Source organism: Semicossyphus pulcher, unplaced genomic scaffold (genome assembly GCF_022749685.1).
Source record: "Semicossyphus pulcher isolate SPU_LCO1_2020_fin unplaced genomic scaffold, fSemPul1.0.p SCAF_13, whole genome shotgun sequence".
NCBI lineage: Eukaryota > Metazoa > Chordata > Actinopteri > Labriformes > Labridae > Semicossyphus > Semicossyphus pulcher.
In genome coordinates, this window is record NW_027211637.1 from 15678483 (window position 1) to 15705962 (window position 27480).

At 42.2% G+C, this 27480-nt stretch overlaps 2 protein-coding genes across 3 annotated transcripts in view; one reads left to right on the top strand and one right to left on the bottom strand.

Annotated features, from left to right (window-relative positions):
• scn8aa (sodium channel, voltage gated, type VIII, alpha subunit a) overlaps positions 1 to 15804 on the top strand; it is a 45700-nt gene extending 29896 nt beyond the window's left edge. For both annotated transcript variants that reach the window (XM_069659503.1, XM_069659502.1), the window contains 7 exons: positions 4063 to 4185; positions 8490 to 8774; positions 9153 to 9206; positions 9605 to 9742; positions 9843 to 9947; positions 10046 to 10316; positions 10427 to 15804. In XM_069659503.1, the coding sequence (XP_069515604.1) occupies positions 4063 to 4185; positions 8490 to 8774; positions 9153 to 9206; positions 9605 to 9742; positions 9843 to 9947; positions 10046 to 10316; positions 10427 to 11586 (2136 nt within the window). In that variant the 3' untranslated portion in view covers positions 11587 to 15804. The remainder of the gene's footprint in view (positions 1 to 4062; positions 4186 to 8489; positions 8775 to 9152; positions 9207 to 9604; positions 9743 to 9842; positions 9948 to 10045; positions 10317 to 10426) is intronic.
• Positions 15805 to 18744: 2940 nt separating this feature from the next.
• LOC138589366 (glucagon-2-like) lies at positions 18745 to 19836 on the bottom strand. Its single transcript, XM_069659628.1, has 4 exons — positions 19674 to 19836; positions 19465 to 19561; positions 19100 to 19252; positions 18745 to 18784 (listed from the first exon to the last, which is right to left on the bottom strand). The coding sequence occupies exons 1-4, from the start codon at positions 19834 to 19836 to the stop codon at positions 18745 to 18747; spliced, it is 453 nt and encodes a 150-aa protein (XP_069515729.1).
• Positions 19837 to 27480: the final 7644 nt, after the last annotated feature.

Consider the following 27480-nt stretch of genomic DNA (forward strand, 5'->3'; position numbering starts at 1 on the left):
GCTTTGTGGCATGCATTAGGTGAGAGGGCATGTTGTTTATAGTAAAACGTTGTGTACTCACGCTATAAGGACAGTGTTTTACAAGACTGCTGCAGTCTGTCCATTTGGAGTGAACTCATGCCAGGGTCACCTTTTACTGCTCCATCAAGCAACAACCCTTATTTTTTGTTTATCACTCTGAGATGCTTGAATGTGTAGAAATATCTGCTTGTGCATTTAAACACTTTTCCCAGTGTGCCTCAAGCAAGTGCCCTGCAGTTTTAATTTTTATGAAACAAAACAACAGGGAATTATTAATATACAAATTTAATATATACAGCTATTTAAGTATGGAGAATGCACAAATCAGTAACTGGCTGATTACAACCATATTCAAGTCACGCTCAGAGCAATGAGACGTTTAAATGACGTGTCTCTGTAAAGCTGTCTCTGCCTGTGTCTCTGACCTGATGTTTGACATGTGCCTTTGTCCTCTCTCTCTGCGTACTTCTCTGCTCCTTGTGTCAATCAAGATTGAAAGATCGGAAAAGGGAAATTTCTTGAATCTATTCCTGAATAGTTACACCATTGAATCTTATTGTGTCTATTCTTAAGACAGCGTAACCTTAGATTATAAGGTTACTGAGATGAAGGATCTCAAGGACAGATTCCAATGTTGGGAGAAAATGAGGGAATCATTTTCATAGCTAAAGGGATTAAAGCATTTACATAAATGCTGAATAGGATAGAATAAGAATTTCCCTGACTTCTGACTTTCTCCTTGAGCTAACCACCTCTCCGCAGTGTCCAACACCTCAGCCAATTCCTGTGAATGGACTCCTATCAATGGCCAGAGGTTGCCATGTTGATACACTATAAACCCCTGTATCCAAAAACCCGTGCATCAAACACACCTCGACGTAATCTTATTTATTGAAGTCATGTGTTCTACTTTATATATAACATTTTGGAATTTGTACGCCTTAAAATGACACATACAAACGCTTCTTAAAACTTCATTAAACAATCATTTACACATTGAAGGTTTACGCATACACCGAACACAGAGCTTGTAGCAATCACAAAATGCCACACTGTACAGATTCTGGTTATTGCAATGGTAGACTCCCTCCCTGTAGGTTTGTTGTCACGCCAAACACTTGGGACAGTGCAGGACATCACGCTCCCAAGTTGTGAAAATGTTACATAAAGAGTAACATCCCTCCTCCCCTCTTTTCCCGTCCTCCTTCCGTTCCCTCTTGAAAGTGTAACCTCAGGAATGTGGTGATATTGTGCTGGGATGTAATGATGGTGGGTGACAGGCGGCTGATGGTAAGTTTGGTCTTCACTAGCGCTCCCCCCCCCCCCCCCCCCCCCCCCCCCAAAAAAAAACAACCGTAAGCTTGATGAGTCTGGGTTGTGTTGTGAGCCTCTGCCGTGCTGTGTTGTGGGGTGAAACCACGGACTCAGAAAGGGGGGCACCATCATTAGACCGGCCTGTATTTTTCTCTGAGTGTGGATGTGCCTGACTCTTTGTGTGTGTGAGTGTGTTGCCCCTCATTTCCCTTTTGCTTCTGTATCTTTCTGTTACCCATTTGATTTGTGTTTCCCTGATTTTCATTATAAGAATGTTTTCTGTTGGCTTTAAAAGGGGAGGAAATGTAAAGTCAGGGAGCTAAGTGTTTAAATCACTTAAGCCAGCATAGTGACTAAAGAGCCCAACATTTTGCTAAGTAAATATTTTAAATATTTTGTGAAGATTATGTATCTTATATTGCCAGTTTAAGATGACAAAATAGCAAGGGTACAGAATATTTGTTTAATAGAGATACTCAGGTGTGTGAGTGTGAGCTTTATAGGTGTCATACTCCATTCATCTTTCTTTTTCACTCAGATTATTATCATTGTTTTGTTGTTTTTCCCTTTGCTTTTATTTTGCGTTATTTCTGTTTGGTTTGTGCTGTCGTCATCATGGGATCACAGCCCCAGATGTCATTGGCCTTGCGTTGCAGAGCTCTGTGAGAAGGACGTTGAGGCGCTGAGGTCACTCCCACACAGCTGGCCCAGCAGGGGGGCCAGAGGCCAGGCACCCCAAAAAGGGTGCACTCCAAGGGGTCAGGCTGAAGGTGACAATTACCCCGAACACTGTAGTGTAGATCAAGGCAAAATCTTTATTTTACTGTTGTCCCAGCAGAACAGCTCAGAGGCAAGGATATTGCTTTAAAAAGGGGCTTCGTGCCAAAGAGCAAGCACACATGTAAATAAAGGCCCTGTCCAGGTCGTCCTCAGACCTGATGCTGATCCAACATTCACATGTACAAGTAAAAGTAAAATCCATGCTGCCACACATTCTGCTGTTCTGTCTATAGTTTTGAAGCGGTTATCCCTTGATGATTGATGGTCTCTTGTTATCTCCATTGATAATGGCATCAGTCAAAATGAAGATTTTGCCTGTTACAATCCTCCCTCCGTGACTTTGGTAAGCTTTGGATGTTGTGTACTTCTTGCGGTGAGTTTGACCGGTTGGTGTCGATGGCTGGTTGGAGGTGCTTTCACATGTGTTTACTGTTAATAATTTTCCTTATTTGTAAGGAACTGGTTCTCCTCCTGTTTCAGTCCCTCCAGCACCCAGACCAAGATGATTTCAGTCAGGAAAAAACAAAAACACTTCCTGAGGATACAGCTCCTGTAATCATGCACTAATTCTGGAACAAACCAATTTCCTTCCCCATGAGACTAATTTTAAGAGTAATCCTAACACAGCTGCCCACTCCTGCTTTTTGCATTAAGAACAATCTGCAATACTGCCAAAGGGTCCTTCTTTGCTTCCCTGTGCAGCTTGTCTTAGCACACATGAGGTGACTTCATCAAGGCTAGGTCATTCTTGTACTTTACATCAACCCTCAAAGGACATTAGTGCAGCTTTTTGACCACACTAACCACCCTCCATTTCCTCCTTTGTTAACAACGCAATGCTGCTTACGTGTTCAGCTGGCATAGAGCTATAAGTGATTCCCAAATACCAAACCATAACTCAGGCCACTCTGCCCGCTGTTACATTGATTTTATTATAAATACTAGAGTTCTGTGCATTTATAATGTTGCTGTAATTTTGTGAGATTATTACATTCAGTGTTTTTAACTACTGATAACAGAGTATGAAGCATTCTTTGGCTGCAGCAGTGCCTTGGTGGCTGCTGTTGGACGTGAGAGGGGCTGCACCAGTTTCTTTGAGGTTGTGTGCTGTTAATGTTAACCGTTGTTAACTGTGTGAAACTCGACTGTACTGTACTGTGTATTTTTGTCCTTTCAGTGCCATCCAGTGCTAATGACTTTATCCGATCTGCCCTTAACCTCCATCCCCGTTTCTTGTGCGTGGTTCATGTCACTGTGGCTCTCCTCTTTGACTCTTAATGCTGTTTTTATTTGTTGTAACGAAAATGGCAAAATGACACACTTGTACATGTTTACTTGTATTCTTTCTCTTAGGTTCCGTTAGTTTGTCTGTCTTAAATTGTATGGGATTTTATGCCTCAGCCCAAGAACGTCATGGAGAGACATTGTTAGAGGGGCAAGGGTAAGGCTTCTCAAGTCTGTTGGGTTTTTATCAGCTTCTACAGGGTAACCTTTCTCCTTCCCTCCCTTCCCAACTCCTCTTCCTCTGCTCTGCCCAGTCCCTTTGCTTGTGTCTTTACTAAATCATGTAGCACTCTTTTCTGCCTAATTTACCCTCTTTATGAGTCTTATGTCAATATCTCCTCTCTTTCTCTCTCAACCACAAATTTCTTTGCAGGTACAAAGGACTTTTCACATCTCGTCAACCTCCCCAAAATAACAGACAAACAATCCCTCTGGCCTACTGCTACTTAAAATACTACACACATAAATGCTATACTAAACATTGACCTTCTCTCTCCGTGTATATGCATGTATAAATGCAATATTATACATGCATATACATGCATAGATTTATGTGTGTATGTCAAGAAACTCTCCGCCTATGCCAGGGCCGTCTCTCTTCCCTAGTGAATATTCTCACTTCTAACAGTTTGGAACCTCTTTTGCTTCTCTGTTTTTGTGTAGGTGTCTATAGTCAGCCTTGTAGCTAATGCGCTGGGCTACTCCGATCTAGGGCCCATTAAATCACTCAGGACACTAAGGGCCTTGAGACCCCTCAGAGCCTTGTCACGTTTTGAAGGGATGAGGGTAAGATCCAAAGCTAAGCAGCTGATCCTTCCGCATGCCCATTCAACAGTTTAAAGCATGCTAGAACTGATCTAAAAACAAACTAAGAGGACAAAAAAACTCCCAAGATATTGGGGGATTGTTTTTAAACCAGGAAATGAAAACCAAGAAGTCACCTTTCCATGCGCAATCCTGTACCATGCCTTTGTTAGAGCGAAAGAAGTCATGATGCAGCTGGGAGACTGAGTAAAGTAACAGTAAAGTTGTTTTGCCAGCAGAAAAACATTTCAATTGAAAACATTTAACAAAAAAAAAAAAAAAAGTACATACAATTTTTTCATTCAAAAAAAATTACCCAAAGAGAAAGAGAAATATTTTTTCACAAAGCTGCCTCATCACATAAGTGACAGACTAGAAATTCTGATTACATCATCTGACTTTGTTTCTTCTTGATTGGCCAAAGTGAATGTGAATTTGGTCAAAGCTAACCAAACGTACATGCCATCTCATAGAGCATTCAAATCAACAATTAGCCCTTCATTTGGCCTGATTCTCAACCACTGCTTTTAATTAATAACCCCCCCCTTCCCTCCACATGCTCCCCTGCTCCCATACCCCCACCACCCACATCCTACCCCCTCCCCCTACCCAGCTCACATCTTTAAATGCATTTAGCATCGAGAACAACCAGCAGGAACCAGGGAGCTGCAGGACAACCAAACCTCTGCCCAACCAGTCACAACAAAAACAGTGCACGTAGGGCGGCTGCCAAACAACCACTCAGAGAAATCTGAGTCAGATGGTTTACAGAGCAGAAACCAATTTTCTGCAGCTGTGCCTCTGGTTGCTGCAGCCGTCTCTTACTAAAACACACAGATCTGATTGGTCAGCGCTGTGACTGGTGCAAGCGTCGGGTTGCTCCTGGTTGTTGTCACTCGTAGTCCCTCCTGTTTCTTTGTCTCTCCTTCTCTCTTGACCTCATTTTCCTTTACTACTCACTACTCTTGGACTGGTTGCCTTGTCTTCTAGTTTGAGCTTCTCCTCTTCACGTCAGCCCCTCCCCACCTCCTCCTCTTAGCCCCACATGTGCAGCACTGTGCAGCACCCATCCCCTCCCCCTTTATCCCTCCACTACTCACTCCACCCCGGCCCTGGTTCGGCCGGGCCGGACCGCTGGAGGGTCACCGCACTCTCTCCTGCTTGTCCAGGATCTTTCTGCATCAGGGACTGAGACAGAAACCACACACTCACAGTGTTGTGGCTTTGGGAGGAAAATATTTGTTAAGCTTCTGCCAGTGTCAGCACGTTGGCTCGTACAATCTAACCAACTGATCTGCTAACAGTCCTCTCTGGTGGCAGGTTATAACTATGAATACTTCTAAACATTTTCCGTATTATTATTAATGCTCACAATGTTTTTGGGGCCTTCCTTTGGGAATCCAGGCAGAAGCTTAGTAAATATGCAAGGCTGCCATTTCACACAAGGCATTACTGCTGTCATGTCATGGCAACACATATTGTAGTGCATACAGCAGGCCCTGGCTTCCTGTTGCCTTCCACTCCCACAGGAAGTGAAACTGGGACGCAACAATGGGCCCAGTCAAACTCTGACATTGAGTTCTGGCCCGTAGGTTTTAAAGCACCTACATGGGACATCCCTCTCAACCCTAGACAGACAATGTGTCGTCCCTTTTTTTAGTACGTCCCAAAAATGACAGGAAAAGCAGGCCTGTGCACTTATGTAGCGGGTAGACTGATTCATTGTGAAATCTCATTCATACTAGATATCCAGCGTCTAAACCGTGATGCCGTTGCACAAGAGCAGACATCATTTCTTCTAGGCCCTGGATAGGCTTCATGGATGTTGTTGTAGTTGTAAAATTTGGGATGGGAAAAGACCTGTAAGTAAGTCATTTTTGGGGTTTGAGATCATATTAGCTTAAATAGAGCGTATTAATGCCAATGCCCCTATGAATGAGCTCATTCACCGGGTGTATGTAAGTGAGGCGAGGGTGGCCCAGTAATGCGAAGGGAAACAAACAGAGGAATATGCTCCTGCTGTATCAGTTTATTCCTATAATGTCTACGTTCATCAACTGAGTTACCATTTTGTTTGAACTGAAAACGGAAAATTTGAGGTCAAAGCAATAAATAAAGGAATAGGGAAGTACATGAATGGAGAGATGACACCGTACGAAAGAGATTCTGGAGAGTTAGAATGATGAGAACTTTTATTGCCCCCCCGCTGGTTGATTGTCGACGGCACGATGCATCGCAGAGGCAAAATCAACATCGCCGAGCAAGTAGTGCGGCTTCAATCGGACACATTGCACTGCTTAACATGCAATGTAAATGGGCTGATCTGACTATGTACTTTGCTCTCTCTTTCACTTTATGCTGCTTTGTAATCTCGGTCCTACTTTTGTGAGCAATGCATTGTACAGGAATGACAACACCTCTACCCACCTTTACCCCAGCTTCAGTTAATCCCCTTTCTTTCTGACGAACCTGCTAAAGTTACTCCACTCATTACGAAATGACAATGATGTTAGTTTTCCAAAGCAGACCAATTTTATGTTACAAGCATTGGTGTCCAAGCTCAGCCATATTGTGCTGTAAATATGTGTCAGACACCCATACAGACCATGTAAATAATAGTGGCTCGTAAAACACACAAGCAAGCAAAGCTATAACCATTATTCCTTTAGCTGATATCTCTCTATCCAAACACTCCTCTATTTATTTATTTATTGATTTGAGCGGTTCCTGAGATTGCACAATGCCATGTAACACGCATGTACTATAACTGCCGATGCACATTATGCATTTTTGAAAGCCATTTTCCCTCTTTCTGAGAATGCTTTCCACACAGCATGGCCTCATTTTTTTTAAATACTGAATTTTTTGAAAGAGGTTCAATCGTATCTCAGATCGAGCAAAGAGTCATTCTCTCAGCGAGTGCACTGGCAACACTGTGGGGGAAAGAATTTTTAGGCCTTTAATTGGAGAAAAAAAAAGATAATTTGACACTATATCTTAACAGTGCGCTCTCTGCACACACATGAAAAGGATAGCGCTTTCAACACGCCTTTGAAGGTCGTGTACACGCTGAGAGAATCCTGCTCTACAGCTCCTCCCTGTCTGTTTGTAATGAGGAGGGAATATGGCTCCACAAAACCAGTCTGCCAAAGACATGCATGCTCAGCTGTCTGCCTGAGAGCTGCTGGTCGGCCTGCATATAACACTGGTAGTGAGCGGTTCACTATGTGCTGAGCTTATTACTGGCTATGTTAAATCTACAGGAAATCAGATTGGATTGCTAGACAGGCCTAGTCAGTAGATTTCTTTTAATGCCATAGAGTTATAATGTTTGACTTAGTTATGGAAAAGGGTCAGTAAGATTAAGAATATTGACTGTCTAAGGTTGGGGTGGTAAGAGTGGACACTTCATAGTGGTATGGCAACACTTTTACCTACATTGTAAGCTTTATACGGCAAACATATAAAAACATATGCCCATCTATTTTATCCAAATAGTATAAGTCGTACTCCTCGTGTCTTTATCAAGTCTCCCATTAATTTTAAATTTGCGTTTATAGTTGTTAAATAAATATTCGTAAAGTTAAAATAATAACAGGAGCATTAAACAACCCCGGGAAGCTGTGTCAGCGTGCAAATGTGTGTACATGTGTGTGTATGTATCTTTGTGTGTATGTGTCTGCGCATGTAGCCTTTAAAAGATATATTGGGGTCAAATAAATTGTAGAGTTGCTACAATAATTGACAGTATATGAACTCAGAATGTCTGTTTTATATACATTTATAGCAGCCGGCATGCACATTTTAACTGTATAAAAAAGTCTGCGTAAGAAAGCTGCTAAAATCAAGACATCACATATGTCAAAATGTGATTGATTTAGAATTTTATGTCTGTATTTGCCTTAATAGGCGTGTGTGTGTGTGTGTGAGCGTGCACTTAAGCAGCATCCCTTAAGCAGTTCGAGCCGCATGCTTCAAAAGATCAAAGAGCATCTCAGAGTCACATCAGTGCTGCTCTAATTAGACTGATACAGCTCTCCTGCCCATTAATACACTTCAGAACGTACATCACAGTAGTGTGCGGCGCCTATTTTCGGCTACATTAAATCATAATAGGATTAAACTGCTCCTCTTAACACCACCTGTAATAATGGGTTGAATAGCTTTTGTAAGTACTAAGTGTAAAGCCATAACAGTATGTCGTGTCCTTTAAGGGGGGATGAATGAGCTGTGTTGGTTTCCTGGTTCTTACTCTCTCATATCCTGTCTTCCCTGGTCCGCTTTAGGTGGTAGTCAACGCCTTGGTGGGTGCCATCCCTTCCATTATGAATGTGTTGCTGGTTTGCCTCATCTTTTGGCTGATTTTCAGTATCATGGGGGTCAACTTGTTTGCGGGCAAGTACTACTACTGTTTCAATGAGACATCAGAGGAATACTTTTCCGTCGACGTGGTCAACAACAAGACCCAGTGCGAGGCCCTCATGCATCAAAACTTCACGGAGGTCAGGTGGAAGAACGTCAAGATCAACTTTGACAATGTGGGCGCCGGCTACCTGGCCCTGCTTCAAGTGGTGAGAGCGTCGCTCCTTCTCACCTCTTCCTGACTCATTTCTTGTTTCATGCTAACTCGGTTTCTTTCCTCATTTTGCTATGCACTTTTTTTTTTCTTTCTGTGGGCCGCCCACCCGAGGGTCTGTTGTCTCTTCAAACTCCATTTGCTTTCACAGTACTCTAAAGCTGTCTATTGCTCATATTCCTTGTGTACATTTGGTGTTTCTCCATTTACTTTTCTTCATCTATTTGTTTCTTTCCATGCACAAGCTGTACCACAGGATATGCACCATTTTCGGTTTGAGTTTGGGTTTCTATGATTTTAATTAAGAATTTGCTCTGTATATATATTTTCCTTATTTCTACAAATGTATTTAGTAATGTTTCTCTTTTGAAAGGCCACATTCAAAGGCTGGATGGACATTATGTATGCGGCTGTGGATTCCAGAGAGGTATATTCAACATTTTTTCAATACATTCTGTAATGCTCATTTATCTCACTGTCTGCCAGACTGTTAACAAGCAGGTCTTAAAGAAAGATTTGACATTTTGGCAAATGTGCTTATTCACTGTCCTGCTGAGAGTCAGACGACGAGATGAAGCTAAAGCCAGCGGTGACCTAACATAACATAACTAAAAGATTTCACTTCAGACTTCATTCTTGAGCAAGACCAGGACCTTTCATTTCAGTACCAAACATAACACAGGTGTTATTTAGAGATGCTGATAAAAGAGACAGGGTAGCTATTTCCCCCTCTGGCCAGTCTTTGTACCAAGCTGCTGAGGGTTGACTTAATTAATTCTTGGCAGGACAGTGAACATTAACTTCATTATTTTGCCTCCCTCCCAGGTGGAAGACCAGCCCGACTATGAAGTCAACATCTACATGTACATCTACTTTGTTGTATTCATCATATTTGGCTCCTTCTTCACCCTCAACCTCTTCATTGGTGTGATCATTGACAACTTCAACCAGCAGAAGAAAAAGATAAGACCTGTTCTCTCCCCTTGTCCACTAGTTTGCTTCACAAGCTTGTTTTTCACGTGTCAGAACCTGATTATAACCAAATCTCTGTTCATTCCTTTACTTTGGAGGTCAGGATATCTTCATGACAGAGGAACAGAAAAAGTACTACAATGCCATGAAAAAACTGGGGTCCAAAAAGCCACAAAAACCAATTCCCCGACCCCAGGTATGTTACTCTTTGTGTTCAGAATATTCAGCATGTGCTGCCTTTGATTTTCTTGTGTAAATAATGTCCACCTTTCTCTGTGTTTTCTCCCATCATAGAATAAGATCCAGGGCATGGTGTTTGACTTTGTGACGCAGCAAGTCTTTGACATCTCCATCATGATACTCATTTGCCTCAACATGGTCACCATGATGGTGGAAACAGACGATCAGTCAGATGAAACCGAGCACGTCCTCTACTGGGTCAACTTCATCTTTATTGTTGTCTTCACCACCGAGTTCTTGTTGAAGCTCTTTGCTCTCCGCCACTATTACTTCACCAATGGCTGGAATATCTTCGACGTGGTTGTGGTCATCCTGTCTATTGTTGGTGAGTGATGGAGGTGGAAGATATGAAGCAATGAGGGGGGAACTGGAGTAGATATCATATCTAGAAGTCTACTTTATTCTGAAAGCATTCTCCTTTTTTTTTCCTCTCAGGCATGTTCCTGGCTGACCTCATTGAGAAGTACTTTGTGTCACCGACCCTGTTCAGGGTGATCAGGTTGGCTCGTATCGGCCGTATCCTCCGTCTGATCAAAGGAGCTAAAGGCATCAGGACTTTACTCTTTGCCCTGATGATGTCACTGCCAGCCTTGTTCAACATAGGCCTACTGCTCTTCCTGGTCATGTTCATCTTCTCCATCTTCGGGATGTCTAACTTTGGCTACGTAAAACACGGAGCGGGCATTGACGACTTGTACAACTTTGAGACCTTTGGCAACAGCATGATCATTCTGTTCATGATCACCACATCGGCTGGATGGGACGGCCTGCTGCTGCCCATCCTCAACTACCCACCCGACTGCGACCCCAATCTGGAGAATCCTGGTACATCAGTAAAGGGGGACTGTGGAAACCCCTCAGTGGGGATCTTCTTTTTTGTAATGTATATCATCATTTCTTTCCTAATTGTGGTCAACATGTACATCGCCATCATCCTGGAGAACTTCAGTGTGGCCACAGAAGAAAGTGCCGATCCACTGAGTGAGGACGACTTCGAGACCTTCTACGAGATCTGGGAGAAGTTTGACCCCACAGCCTCTCAGTTCATCACCTTTGCCAAGCTGTCGGACTTTGCAGACGCACTGGAGCATCCGCTTCGTGTGCCAAAGCCCAACACTATAGAACTAATCGCCATGGACATGCCTATGGTGAGTGGCGATCGCATTCACTGCCTGGACATCCTGTTTGCCTTCACAAAACGAGTGCTGGGTGACAGTGGCGAGTTGGACATGCTGAGGCAACAGATGGAGGAGCGTTTTGTTGCAGCCAACCCCTCCAAGGTGTCCTACGAACCCATCACCACCACTCTTCGCCGCAAACAGGAGGATGTCTCTGCCAGAACTATCCAGAATGCCTACAGAGCCCACCTCATCAGGCGAGGCATCATCTTCAAGCGCCACCCTTTTACTAACAATAGGCTCGAGAACGGCGGGACCAACCAAGAGAAGAAGGAGAGCACACCATCCACTGCCTCTCTCCCTTCTTATGATAGCGTGACCAAACCCGACAAGGAAAAGCAGGACGACAACAAGGAGGAGTGGGCCAGGAAAGAGAAGGACAAAAACCAAAAAGATGAGTGGGAATCTAAGTGTTAGGGTTCAATGACTCAAAATCCAATAAAACACAGTGAGAAGAGACTCTGAGCCCAAATCCAACAAATGTAGAAAAAGTGATCATTTGCAAGTAACAAAAAAAACAAACAACAAAAACACACAAAAAAATGTTTACAGACTCAAAAACTACTGAGGCAATGTGGTTTCTTATGTCGTCACAGACAGCCGAACCAAACACAATCAGTTTACCACGGAACTTTGCTGCATAGTGACCAAGTTCATAGAAATGAAGAACAAATGAAAAACAGTGACTTACAGTGTGATGGCCAATTACACGCATTTCTTTTGGGACCAACTTCCAAGGCACAGAAATCTCTGCTGATGATTGGAGAATTGCAAAACCCTGCCACCACCGAGTGTGGACCCCCCCCGCAGCAAAGCTCCAATGCTACGGGACCTGATCATACAGATCCAAACTAGAACTGTAAAAGCAGTCTAAAGGAGCGTCTGTAACAGTTTACCGTCTTTATCAAGAAGAAAACAATAATCAACCAAGCAAGTTTAGCTAGCAAGCAAACACTAGCGAGGGAGGGGGGAAAACCCAGAACAGTAAACAAAGATTTTTTTTGTTTGTTTGTGCTGAGTATACTTGCATCTTTACATTATTTGAGCAGCAAAAAAGATAACATTTAGCCCATGTCATTAGTCTTTTCATCTCCTCTTTGTTATACTGACATTGAAAAAGACATTTTCTACATGGGCTTTCACACCGACCGGGTAGGGGTCATTAGTCATTGTTTTGACTTGGGCTGAAGGAGACTTGCTCAGACCGAGTTCCAGATAAATAGTAATTATTGTGCTCGTTCAATGCATAGAAATGACTTGCATGAAGGCATGTTTTGATCAGGAATCATGCATGAGTAATCATAGTCCACAAGACACTAATTCTCAGACCACTGCAGTGGCTTGATTTTAGTTTGAGGTTGTCCGCTGGGGAAATTACGAGGACTTTAACTAGAAGATTATTTGGATAGTGATATATAGAGTAATGGGGGAATGATAGTCGTATGATCCTGCCCTTCACTAGTTTTGCTTTTCAACTGACAGATCTTTTTATTCAGCCCGCCATTCAAATTTCAGGTGAATGAAGGATGTAAGCACTCAGAGGCAAAGTCTCAGTGGGATCAGCCAACAACACAAACTACAAAATAGTTTTTTTTGCTGCTCTGAATGTTAGAAGCGTAGAAAGAGTGTGGAGTGTTTGAGTATTACGAAGCAGAATATCCTCATGTTGAGGTCGCACAGATTTGGAGGGCCGTGTCAGTTGTCCTGAACCAAATCTGGGGCTTACATCTCTTTGTTTACTTACATCCATCATACTGTCATTTTCTTTACGTACCTGTGGTCCCTGTTACGGCAATGAGAGCAGGTGATAGTTCATGCCAAGGAATTCATATCTGGCACCAGAAAAGGTCTGGTGTGCTCGTGCGTCAAACGGTATCCCCTCTACTGCTGTAGTTCCTGAAGAAGGGACGGAGGTCTGGTTTTATTTGAGTTTTTTTGATATACATTTTGTTATTTTTGGGGCTAGTGGAACAACTGAAAACTGCATTTAGACAGCACTCCTATTGATTCATTCATTTGAAATTCCTCTTTTGTACTCTGTCAGACCCACGTCAGAATTTCCCAGTGAATGATGTCTTAGGTAGAGCTTTTTCGGACAATTTGAGTTGCCAGCTTTAGAAAAAAAAAAAAAAAAAGCCTTGAAGTCCTTCTCTGATGTCCTTGTGATGCAATCATTCTCAGAAAAGGCTTTGATCAGTGAGAGTGACACTGACCATCTGACACAGCAAAGTTAGCAGAGAATTATCACAAGGACATGCCTTGTCGTGCCTCGCATGTATGGAAGGTGGATGGCCATGAAGGGCTTGTGGTTTGGACTGTAGAATCAAATGGATTTTGTCTGATGTTTCAGGGAGGTGGATGGGTGATGAATAACACAGCATAAACGTGGACCAATAAATAAGTAGAGCCCCTCCCTTCAGGGTTTTAGACTGACTGCCATGAGAACAAGAGAAATCTATTGAACAGAAGAGGAGAATGGTGCTTTGGTCTGAGTCGGAGTGCTGAAAGTCCCATGTTTGTCAGTGTATCATTGTGCTTTTGTGGGACCTCTTAAACACTGTGTGGTGTTGGACCCGGACTCGCACCATCTTTTCACATACCTGCAGGCTTTCAAATACGATCACCCGCTTCAACAAAAAAAAAATTAGCCAGAGATCGAGGTAGATACGTGAACACTTGACCAGATAAAACATCAGCAGGCCTCACATTGACGCAGCTATGTTGTATAATAAGCTTTGTGGGTGTTTTTTCATAAAAAATCTGAGGCTTTGTCAAATGAAAGACAAGACACAACTGCCTCTTTATGTGCTCCTGCCATCTTTTTTTCTACACGGGAGTGATGGTCCTATTTATAAGCGGATGACTGGACAAAAAATCTGGCATCCATCTTCACACCACTAATGCCATTTGGTGTGTTTAACACTGCCTGTACCAGAAGCCCCTGTCTGTAACAATAACTGAGGTCTGTTTACAATATGAGGTCTCCGAATCAGTTTGGCTGCTGCACACTGAAACCAAATACATTCCCAATGAGAACCACAGGAGGAGTGAGTAATGTCATTCAATTTACCCATGTTCATCTTGGATGTAATGTTTTAGAATGATACATTCACACTTGAAGAAAAAAACGACAAAAAACAAGCAAAAAATGACAAAAAAAGAAAACACAAAAACATATATATGTACAGTGCAGGCTATGATGTAAATGGCACAATCGCTGAAAAAGAACGAACTTTTTGAGAGAAACTATAAATATTGTATTATATTCTTTTATTTTATCGGCATGCTTTGTTGTGTTTTTTTGTAAATACGGAATTTTAAAAATGTTACTACTAATAATCAAAAAATGAATAATAACAATAATATAGAATGGCTTCCAGCTATGCCCTTTGTCACATTTGTTACCTTTTGGATTTTTTGAGACACTTTTCACTTTGTTGACGGAAATTGAATGAAATATAGATATTATATAATACAAAAGATATATACATGTATACATATATGTCTATATGTATATACATAAAACAGAAGAACACTGTTTGTCACATTTGATTTATGTGCAACACGTTCAGTGGATGTCTAAAACTGGTTGTTTCCAGCACCCTTCTATGTTGGGGAATAGCTCGTGTGCGATGTTACTGGAGCTGCTTGCCATGGATTGTAGCCTGATCATGATGAAAGGATAATGTTACCAGCACATTTTTCACTTACTGTCATATCTTTCACCTTCACTGAGTATACAGGACACACCCAAAGTCACGGACACAATCACACACAGGTGACTCTCCTCACTGCCCGCCTACTTTACCAGTGATCATTTCCTCGGAGGACGTCAGCTGGTGTGACTGACCGCCTCCTCCACCCTGAGACGTTACCCACCCCAGGACCTTTTTTCCCATCCCCACACATCAGTGCCATTACAGCTCAACATGCATACAATCTTGTACTGGCTTCTCATCCTCACATTTCTTTAGTTGAATGGTTTGTTTCTAGTGTTCCACTCAATGGCATGTGCCTTTTTTCTGCTTTTTCTGCGAATTTGGATGTTGATGCCACACTGAAAAACAACAAAAAAGCAAAAAAAAAACAAGAAAAGAAACAAAAAAAATGTGTTTCCAAACTGTGGAGGGTGGGGGTTTTGGGGGGTGAGCACAACATTAATCAGGGATGATAAGTCAGAAATACTGCCGGAGGATCATCCAGACAACCCACTTCATCGTAATATTCAACAGTGTGTGATGTTACCAGAAAAACAGCTAACTCAAAAATGTCCTGTTCTTAGTGCTATGTGTGTCACCCACTTGGCTTGTGAAAAAGCAGCTTGCCTTCTATATTTCTGTTTGATTTCTTCAATATTTCTGTTTTCCATCTGAAATTTATTTTTGTATCAATATTTGATTATAGGACTCATTCTTTTTTAGCATGGTTTATTATGGGCGTTTTTTCTTTTTCGCTGACAAATTAAAAAGTGCTTTTCAAACTGTTGTTATCATTTGACACCGTGATAAAAGAGGATATACAGTACAATATGATGGTGTGTTGCACAACCACTTGGACTCTTGGTAAGAATATATGAAAGATTGTCTTCATTTGAGCACGAACCTTTTTATTACCAATAAAGCAGCCTTCCAGTTACCACTTGTGTGTTGTTCTTTTGTGATGAAATGTTGACTTCCACTAACCAAGGATATTTATTGCCTTTTTCTTAAAGAGATTTGGTGCCGACTGATATCGCTGAGCCTCTAGATTTTCCTTCTCTACTTTCCTTCAGGCTTATTCCAGATTCATTGTGTCCACTTTAAAGAAGTGGTCACCATTTTGTGCGGATTATTTTACTTTTGTGTTGCTGTATGTGGATTACAAAACATCCTGTGAAATGGAGCTGAGTGGCGCTGTGGTAACAGGGTCGTGAAAGGCAGCCTTTCAAATGTAATGGACTTATTGAATTTGTTAAGAGCCCTGTGTTAACATCCCCCTCACAGGCACAAGATGGACTATAGCCCCATTATTATGCAGTCCATCTGCACTGGGATACTCCTATTTGTGGTCCACCATAAAGTAAATAGCCCAGAGCTATGATATTACAGTCACCACCCGGGTAACCTCACATGAGAGCAGGGCTGAAAAAGCAATGTGGGATATTGATCTTATAGTGCTTCTCCGTTTGGTTTGCAGATGGGTGAGGAGGGTAGGAAAGCCTTTTTAGGTTTCAATAGCTGGAATATGTAAATGATGCATGGGGTTGTCCTCAGACAGTGCAGTCACCGGATAAATGGAAAATTTTGTCTCCCTGGCTCCTTTCCCTCCATCAAGTCACATGGACTCTCAGCATCTCCCTCCTCCCCCGCCCTTCCTCCAGCTCCCTGGATTTTTTCTTTTTGTGTTTTCTAATCTGTGTGTCTGTTATATATCATCTACACATGGAGGCAGTGGGAACCTGCTCCTTATGGACTATCGACCCCCTCCCTCCAACTCGTTTCACTGCCATGCTCCAGGATGGTTGTATGAGAGAGCAGTGAGGTGGAGAGAGAGAGAGAAGAGAGGGGGGGAGGTAAGGAAAAGGGAGGTGGTGGAGCACTGCAGTGCAGATAAATTAATGCAGCAGTCGAGGCTGAGTCAGCAGCACACTCCCAGTTTGGCCCGGTGCCTTCATCAGCCTGTGCCCATGCTCGGCTGCCTAGGAGACCGGCTCCCACGCGCGAAAAACCCACCAAAAAAAGGACATTTCACCCTATATTTAGTCTGGTTAACGACTTCTCAAAGCGGTAAAACGCCAACGGGAGTTCATGTTGCTTCGCGAAATGCAGAAGAGCTGTCCGTGGTGCTGGAGGTGGTACCGAGAGGAACGAAAATCCTCCGCCCGCTTCTGAGGCTCCTTGGGTGGGGTTGAAAGGAAAAACGACAGCACTGGGTCGGCGTGTAGCAGCCATAAAAATGTGTTTAGTGCGTTGAGGAGCTCGACCCAATTCAGAGACAGCCACACCTCCCCTCCTCCCCCTCCTCCTCTGCTCGCTCTCTCATCCCACTGAAGTATGCTGCCACAGAGCATGTGGCTTCTCAGTGTGTCGACCTGAACGCGGCTAAATATAACAATTAAACGTGTCACAGTGTTCCCTTTGCCATGATTAGCTTTTAGGAGGCTTTGGCTTTTTACACAGTGATTGTGTCACTTGTACAGTCCTTTATGAGAGCTATACGTCAATTAAAAGGACTCTTCATCATGGCAACACAATGCCTGGATTATATTGCTCATTTCTGTCCTGCTCCTGTTATCTTCCTCTGTCCCAGTTTGCTGCAGCCCTACTGCTAAATGTCAGACAGGCAGTAAGAGCGAATAGCCAGCAGTAAAAGGGGGTTTTCCTACTATCTGATCCCATTTCAACCCTTGACTGAGATCAGAGGGTGGTGTTTGTGCTCTGCTGGTGCTCCCTCCCTCCCCTCTTCCTTCTCCCCCTCCCACTCTGGTCTCCCTTTCTCCCCAGAGAGTAAGACTGAGGAGGGAGGACGAAGCCAAAAGAGGGAGCTCTCCATCATGCCTATGGCAAGAAGCCAGGAGCCCCCACCACCACAGCTGCACCCTCATGCAACTCACATTTCTCAATGAGAAACGAGGCAGACACAGAACTACCCCCCCAATCCCTTCCCAACACACACATACACACATAAAAACCACCACCAGTTATAGCCTACAGTTTTTCTCCTCCTACATAAAATCCACCAGCCCCTCCTTACCACCAAATGTTAACTCCATTACTTACTGTACATTCTGCCTGCCTCATTGCATAACCTTATTGTGCAACAATGTAAATTTGTGTGAACAAAGTGCAGCTATATGCAGTTTGAACTGCAAAAGAAAACAAAACAGATGCCTCCCCACCCACACACTGCCTTTTCTTTTTTTAAAAGGTTTCCCAAAGCAGCCTTGATTGAGTTTGGCTGCCATGTTTCAATTTGCTGAACAACAGCACCCACCTCTGGTCAGCCCTGTGTATGTCTGACATGTCCTTTTTTCTATACAGATCACAAAATAATGCCTCATCTATTTATTGCTTTTCATCAGTCCCAAACATCAATATAAAAACATTGCAACTTTATACGTTTTTATTCTAAAATCTTAAATGATTTGAAAATACATTTGTGTGCATTACAACAGTAAAGTCATAAAGGTCCATTTACAATGCATTCGGAAAATACTTATTTTTTGTAGTGTTTTTATTTTCATCTTTATATTTGTTTGTTTGTACTGTTTATAAAATCAAAGTAATACTCCAAAACATAAATAAATAAAAAAATCAACCTCTGAGGGTTTCTGAAAACATATGCATTTTAAGTAAAAGTAAGGCTGTAGATTGAAGTGGAAGGAAAAAATTGAGACATTTGGAATTAACAACGGCATTGGAAAAGAAGTCAAACATTCTGATTATTATTCTTTGACAACAGCAAAGTGCACAATGTACCTTTTATCTGAGAGAACCATAAATAACGGACCAATATTTTTCGTTGCAGTGGATTCATCTTCTTTAATGTTGCTGGATGATGTGAAGCAAGCGTACAGAACAAAAAATCTGTGCTGTCTTAAACTTCTGCTGCCATCTGGACCAAGTCTTCATGGCACCTGCCAGAAAAATATAAGGGGTAAAAAAACAACATACATCCATTCTAAGACAGACACTGACACATTTGCTTGCTGCCTATGCTGTGCATTAAGAGCCTGGGCTGTTCTGGGCTTTGCATATCGGGTGAAAGTTAAACAAAAATGCACAATATTCCATCTACGTGACTGTTTGACAAAGCGACTCCCCTATTTCTCTTTCTTTTTATGCGATCTGGGATAAAACACATATCTTAATTTCTCTATTGTCCCCTCACAGTCTAGAAACACCATTACCAAAAAGCAGCTTAGGTATAAAAATGTTGCTTTTCAGCTCACCCTTCCTGTTTGGTTCTGGCCAGCCACTCCACGAAATCTTTCGCCTTAATCTTATCCAGATAGTGCGTGAAGTCGCTGGTGAAAGTCCCATCTGAGTGCCTTTTAAGGTTTCGGATGATGTTTTGTCCTTTTTCCATCTGATACAAATGCCAACTAAGAAAAGCAATGAGCATAAGTTCTTTAATTCACAGTAAATTTTAGTACTAAACATATTTTTTTATAAGAGATAACAAACATATATGACAATAGCATATTAATTTGTTACACCAATAGACAAACTTGCCACATAATTAACAATTTCACACATTTTTTTGTTGCTCAATGATACACAACGTCCTACTATGCAAAAAGAGCCTTTTACATACCTTGTTGGTTTGGTTTTAATCACAACCATCTCTCTACTGCTCGAACAGAGAAACAGGAGTAACAAACAGCACAGGTGCAGGCTCATCCTCAGGTCACCTAGTCCACACATAATCAAGAAAATAAACAAAAAGGTTCTTCACACTGCTTAATTAAATAAGAAATCATCCAAATAATCAGGATAGGTTTAGGCTTAAATGAACAAACTCACCTTTAGGAACTTCAACACGTGTCCAATGAAGTGCAGTAATTGTTCGTCGAGCACATGCAGTGTAATATTGATGAAGCTGGAAGACACACTGGAAGTAGACCACACAGCAAGGACCGATTATCTGAGACACCTTATAAAGTGAGCAGATGTCCCAACCTGACATGTTGTCATCCCCCACAGATGAAGACTTTCTTCCTCATTATGGTGGCCCGGATTCTAGCTTATCTGAACCAGAATGGCGTGTGCTCTCCACACAGGTCAAAGGTCAGAGGCAACTCTCTCTTTCTCAGACAGTAGCAGGTGTGGAGAAATGTTGTTCTGATCTCTGACGTCAAGAGCATGACTCCTGAAGTGCATTCTTCACTTGTTTAAAACTGAGAACTGAGAGTGATGGACGTAACTCATCTTATTTATAAAAAACTGCAGCGACTGTTGACCTATTGATGTGATGCAAGATATGAGTTTTTAAAAATGTCAGAGGTAATTTCTTCATCTGATATTCTGTTGCACAAAACAACACAAAACAAATCTACCTAATGTAGGAAACTCAGCACTGCCTCACCTGGTGTGCAGGTGAGTGAAACCACCAGAGGTGACAGACACTTTCAACCCTGTCTCATCTGTCCATCTCCTCACGAAGTTTCCTTTGGACCTCTTCCCCTCCAGCAGCCTGCACCTGTCCATGTACCAATATATACAGTCAGGGAGACTTTCCCTAAAAAGACAAGTGCATTTTCTACCTTGCATATGTACAGACATTTCAAAAATGTTTGAGTTAATTCAGAGATTTTGCAATATTGACCCATTAAGGAACAGCAACGGCAATTAAGTTATCACACAGACATATCTCGCTGTGCATTAATAATCATGTGTGGTAAACAATGAGAAAGAACCCGTAGGCCCACTGGCATGACCGCCAACCACAACTAACACAAACTTAGCCTCGTTATTAACGCCCGGAAGACTATGCCATAATCTTAGCATTCAAATTTACACAATTTGGGGGGAAAAGCCAAACACGTTGTTCTGAGGTAGGTATGCGTATTATTGTGTCTATATACAAATGCTGAACAATCTTACTAGTAAGCACTTAATGCTAAAGCTAGACAGCTAGCATTAATATGACTGAACTAGCTTACGTATCAACTAGCTAACGTTAGCGTGCTACTGCGGTACCGTTAATTTATTTAGCTGAGCTAGCTGCTTGCTAATCTAAGGGGACATGTGTTGGGGACATATGGAGTTTGTTTTAGCTATCATATGAAACTGTCTATATGAGCCAAAAAACTAACTAATGAACTGACTAAGCTAGCTAGTAGACTTGTCGGGACCATTTTTAATGGTACAAGTTGAGGCAGGTAAACTTCAGTTATGAAAAGGATGACCTTTCGAGCAGTGTAAAAGTGTAACGATACAAAAACACTTTGGCGATGATGTAACTGATTCACTTGTCAAGTAGAAAGATAACAAAACATTTTATTAACTTTACACCAGGCTTATTGGGATTGTTTTCTCAATTTCCAGCGGGATAACATATTGTTACTTGCAGCCCTGTTTTTCGGTCCTTGTGGATTACTCAGCTCTGTGATTTTACCTTCGGTAAGAATATGTTGACTAAATTGATAATATACTTTTGTGTGTGTAACTGTACATGAATATAATTTAGACTATACGTATTCTGTGACCCTTGACCTAAAATCCCATAGGGAACAAAAATACTTTCTTTTGATGCTGTTAAACAACATTTTTATTTCTGTATGGTGCATATTAATTTTCCCTATTAGAGACCATCATCTACAAAGTAAGTTGGGCCATGAAAAAAATATTTCACAGTAAACAATGAACATTAGATTTACAGAAGTGGTGACAATAGCTCTTAAAAACACTCACAGGTCTAGCCCTTATACTTTATATATTTATACAATATATTATGTGAAAAATCATAATACAATATAACATGCAGTTTGGAGAATAGCTAGCTATATTGTAACTGTTAATTAACTTTTTTCGGTGAAGAGTTTTGCATTGAATTTATATTTCAGTTGTCCAGCTAAGCACTGCTCAAAGATTAATACTATGAAACAACTTGTTGGAGAGTTTAGGATCATATTTAACTTCTTATGTCTGTGGATACAAAATGTTTTAGGTAAAGAACTTGACCCTCAGATCTACAGCCCAGGAAGGGGTACTTTAAGGGTTAATTCAGGACCTTTCTGGATGGTTCAGGACGGTTCACTCAAGCCTGCATAAGCTTCACTCACACCAAACAAACCATGAACAATTGTAAGTACAACACAGAGTATTCTCAACCTAGCCCAATGTCTTTTTAAATTCTATTTCTATTTTTTGTTCTTTCTGTTTTGACTTCGCCTTTCAAAAAAGGCAAACACTTCAGCAGAACGCTTGATGTAAAAAAGATGAATTACGTATTTTGTGTCGCCTTTCATGGAGCATTTAAGAGATTAAATGAGAGATGTCTTTTGCACTGTTCACAGTTAAACAGAGGTTAGCCTGTGAGGGCAGCCGCTCCACCTGGCGACTCACCTGGAAGACTGACCTTTATTATCTGAAGGTAAGATGATGTTTTAAGCATACAAACACTTACAACTTAAACTTGGTTTTGTTAATGTTAAAGTCACATCCCAGAAGTCATTGTTGTTGTTGTCTGGTGAACGCACATTGAAACAGCACCTGGAGATGGGAGACAGAGGCTGCAAGCCATAAATATAAGTCCACCTGAAGACAGTCACTTCTGTCCTTTTTAATGTACATGACTTTATAAATGTTTCAAAGTCTGGCTTTAAGTATTTGTCAGGTTCTGTTTGTAGTGTACTTCTATGTCTTGCCCACTAGGTGGCAGACTTGACCACAGCACTGTACCCAGTGTCCTGCGCTCTAATGCTGAGGAGCCTCTCGCTGTAGTTTCTTTACCTTTTCTGGACCAAGACTGTATTTCCAAATGCTTACAACCCCAGCAGTTTCAATATATTAATAAGTATTTTTGCATTATGACAGTTATTCTCTGTTTTTCAAAATAACGGAGGGAGCTGCAGATGTTAAAGCAAACGTGTTGATACATGTTTAAGCATTTAATTTACTTTCACTGAATAGAAAACAAACAAATATCCATGAAGAAAATGATCCTGTTCACTTTTCACCCTGAATCTCGTGTCTGCAGCGTATTCATAAGGAATGTGTTGGATCCTCTGTGAAACACACACATGCACACACACACCATCCTCACAACTCATACTCTCTTCTCCTCCGGCATTACCTCTGGGGAGGACGAGTATAAATGTTTGAGTCTATATTCAATATATATTATCACTAAGAGAAGATAGGGAGTGTATAGCTGTGGGTCATGCTTACAGGGGCTGCGATGCTGTTCTCTCTGCTGCTGCTCGATAACTTGCTGTTGATTGATACATTAATATTGCATTGATCCGTGCCTTTTCCCACACGCAGACACTCAAGCTAGATAAGGGAGTTTTTTCCGACTGAGTTGAGCTTTTTTTTCTTAGCTTGATTCACTACTTAAAGTTGATGTCCTTGAAATATACAGTTTCAGAGTGTAAGCGTAAAAAGCGAGTAACTAAAGATGTTACATTTTCTCATTATGTTTTTGAACGCTAGGACATGAGCTTTATCTGATTGAAAGAAATAGAATATACCTAGCATCAGGGTGGATGTAGCATACGATTTAAGATGGGTTTACATTGAAGATAAACTCCCACAATGTACTCGATCGTGCCTCACTCGGGGTTTGAGAGCAACGTTTGTGAATCTACACATTAGTCAACTTATCAGCATCAACAAACACCTTCTCTTCCAAGGCATAACCGCTCTTTGAAACCCTACAGGAGACAAAACAATCAGGCTATCACGTATAAACATCAGAGATTTTTTTCCCCTCACTTTATTTGGGCTGGTAATGATAGGCTATCAGATTCCTATCTCCCTTTCCTGCTCTCTCCCCTCTCCTGCTCCCCTGCTGTAGCCTGAAGGACTGTTTTGGCGAGCATCTGGAGGCTGGCTGTGTGAATAGGCTCCATTCTTGCACGGCCCTGTGCTCCAGCGAGCGCACTCGGGGCATGGACGCTCGGCCACGGTCCACAGAGGAGGAGGAGGAGGAGGACGGTGGGGGGCGGGGAAGGAGGGAGAGCAGCCTGCAAGAACACAGCAGCTCGCCTTAGTTGTGATTTTTCTTTCAGTGCATTATTTGTTGTTCCTGCTCTTTCCTTTCCTCCGTCTCTTGTCTTCTCTCTTTTGTTTCCTTACTAATGGAAGAGAGAGGCCTTGTGGTCGCCATGTGCAATCTTAGACCAGAACCGGAGAAGTTTCTCTAACAGTATCTTGGATACTGAACAATGCACTGCAGCATGAGCTCAGGCCCTTTCTACACAGGGGGAATGGGTGGAGGGGGTGGTGTAGCAGTCAGCTTGGGTGAATATGGTTGTGGAGCAGCTGAGGAAGTCTATTTTCAGCAGCTTTGAAGGATGCTTGTGGACAACTGTGGTCTCAAACCTCAACCACTAAGTGATTGCCTCATTCTTTTTCAGAGCCTCACGTCATATCCTTTGGGTAACGAGAGAGCTCGGGGGGTTGAACAGTTTAATGTTCAGCGTTATGAGTTTTGCACTGAATTAAAACAGGATTCATTCATTGAATTGATTTGAAAACATCTGCCTATCATGACCAGAGCGGGGTCTGATCCACTTGATTAAACTTGCTCCTATTTGCTTTAAAAACCTTTCGCACTTCCTTCCCTTATTGATCGCGCGGCTGTGAATCTGGGACTTCTTGCGTCTGCCCTCGCTGTTTGCCGGTTCAGATGCTGGATCAATGTGTTTGTGTCTGTCTCGGGAAGGCTCAGGCTCGGGACGGAGCTGATCTGCAGAAGGTAATGGGATTGTAAGTGTCTGGCCGAGAGGAGGAGCGCTAATGAAATGAGGGGCCCGGGCTGTCAGAGCAGAAGATTTTAACTGACAGCTACTCGCAGCGGAGGATACACACCATGCAGCGCGCTGGTTGTGTACGTTCCTCGCACGTGTGGGAAAGTGTGCATATGATTACATGTGTTTATGTTTAGACTCCCTCCTCCTGCTGACAGCCAGACAGGATCACATGAGTTAGAGTTTGCTAACTGTGTGTTTGTAGCCCTGCTGCAGTGATAGACAGAAACCATATGATGACAGTATAAGTGCAGTATGTTACAGCAGGGAAGGCGTGACCGGCTTCTGCATTTCCTACTCTGCTGATAGTTCTTATCTCAGACAGCAGAGGAATAGGGTAATGCTGTCTGCAGCTGTCAGAACAGTCATTCTCTGTCTGTTTACTTGATGCATGTTCCGGGGGAGATAAAAGCTGCGAGAGAGAGGTTATAGATTGTCATAGTACAATTTGTCCGGGACTCCTGTAGGAGGTGGTTACCATTCGGGCCTTCTAAAAAGCATTTCATCTTGTTGTTGTTATTTCATACTTCTGCCAAATCCTTGCAAATACTCCCCTGTCCACTCTGTGAGTCACCATCCTTCTGTCCATCCTTTTGAAATCATCATATCACTGCATAAGCCTTTATATATATCCCATTGTGATTTGATTTGGAGAGCAAAAATGGCAGATTAGTCTTAAATCCGCCCAAGTAGATTATCCACTCATCTCTAAAGCTCATGCATCGAGGGTTCCTCATAATTGCCGCTTGCGGCTGAGGGGGCAGGAGAGCCCAGCTTACCCGTGATCAGGAGAACAGAACCGATCTGCTCCTACAATGCCGTCCATGTCTGCTTATTAAAAGTGCGCTTGACCCCAGTTTTTCCCCCGTGTGCCTCTTCCCATTGTGTTCAGTCTGATTGATGTTGACTGGGGTCACCTAAGCTCATGCAGGGGATCACGGCACAGTGCGCAGGGGGCTAAATGTTTACATGCATTCATTTGACTTTACCCAGGGGTCTGCTGGCCCGATCCAGGGTCGGCCTGCAGACGGGCAGACTTTGCCATATGTCATGCTTTTCTCCACCACTGGACTGAAGGTCACACCCACCAGGTTACGGAGGCTAGTTAGGAGGAATAAATACTCTTTGTGGGCGGGCTCTCATCTGTGTTCTGGCGCTCAGCATTCAGCTGTGACACCGGACATGGCTCTTTAACGTGAGTGGGTTGAGGAACATGTATGACACTAATGTTGCCTCTCTGTTCACATCAGCCTGACAGACGTGGCAGGGTAATACGACTATGGTGTTTCAGTAATGCACTTAATCCGAGCCAAAAGTGACAGTGAAGAACAGAGGTGAGCGAATGGCAAGTATTTGAGTTAGAAAAAGAACACAAAGAGCTGCAGGGATGAAAAGTTAGACAACAGAAGTGACACATAGAGGTCTGTTTTCTGCTGGGAAAAGTCAGTAAGCAAACCAGATGAAATCACTTTTACCTACATGCAAAAAAGGCAAACACGTGAATATATTTATTTATTACAGCAAACATTTACAGAGAGTGCAGCACTGCTTATGGGTCAGTCAAGACCTGACAAAACATCAGAAATATAAAGTGTAGTTGTGATCGCACTTTAAAGTGGGAACACGCTATGTTTAAACATGTTGATAATATAGGTATAGAGCGATATATATATATATTTTTATTTTTAACGTTTTTCTTTTGTCTGTGTTTTCTGAAGTTACCGCTGACCATGGTGTTCTTGTGCTTTAGAGGCCATTCCTCTGTAATTTGGGGAAAAGCACCTTCTTTAAAGTTTTCTTGTGAATGCAAAGATGTTCAAAGTGATACCAGATAAATAAAAATAAATAAAATAAATATATTAAAAATATTGGTTTTCTAAAAGTAGTAAAGCACATTACTAAGATTACTGATTTTGTACTCAAAAAGATGAGCGGGAACCTTTGCTGAATCGTATCCCGCCCTCTCTGCCCTCATTTCCTGTAAGCTCTGTACTATTACAATAAAATAAATGCCAAATGGCCAAAAGAAAATAAGGTAATATACTGTGTAGCTGTTAACTGATTTAGCATTGCACTTGAATAGACTCAACACGGCCTCGTGTCTACGACCGAATCCCAGCCATGATGAAATTCAGTACATCACGACCTCAAGTGTGAGATTGCTTTTATACAACAGTTATACAAGCGGCAAATCTAATAAAAAGTAATAATCAATACGATTATTTTTTGCTCCACCAACTCAACTAGTTCAACAACTTAACTGAGACTGGACTTTTGTTGCCAAGCAACCCAAACATCCTCCTGCACTCTGAAGCTGTGTCCCAATCCAGGGGCTGCAGCCTTCGAAAGGAGGAGGTCCACGGAGGATGCTCCATTCATAGCCTGTGTAGACCGTTAAAGCCGAACTGAAATGAGACGGTCTGGTCTACCCATTCGTCACCAAACGCCGCTCCTGTCGCCTAGCAACAGGTAACTAGCGGGCTAACTAGCTAACATAACTAACAGTAAGTTAACCTATTATTTTAAAAATAATTAGTTTCAAGGCCCCTTTCGTTTTCTTAAACGTGGAAAGCTAGTTACTCCATTTGAGTTGAAACCAAAAACTTTGACATTTTAAAGTGTATTCCTCGCCGCGTAAAAGTCCGCCTTTTCATTTGAATTGGCGTTCAGTGCATCTCGGTTATGTTACTTTGATACGCCACAAAGAATGCACCCGATGGATCCTTCGCGGCCCGGCAAGTGGAGGACGCATTTGTCGAGTGCATCTGAAGGAGCCTTTCGAATTGGGACAGCCTTCGACACGCTGCTGTGACGCAATCACAAAAAACTTTCATGTTGCTTTCTTAAATCTGTCT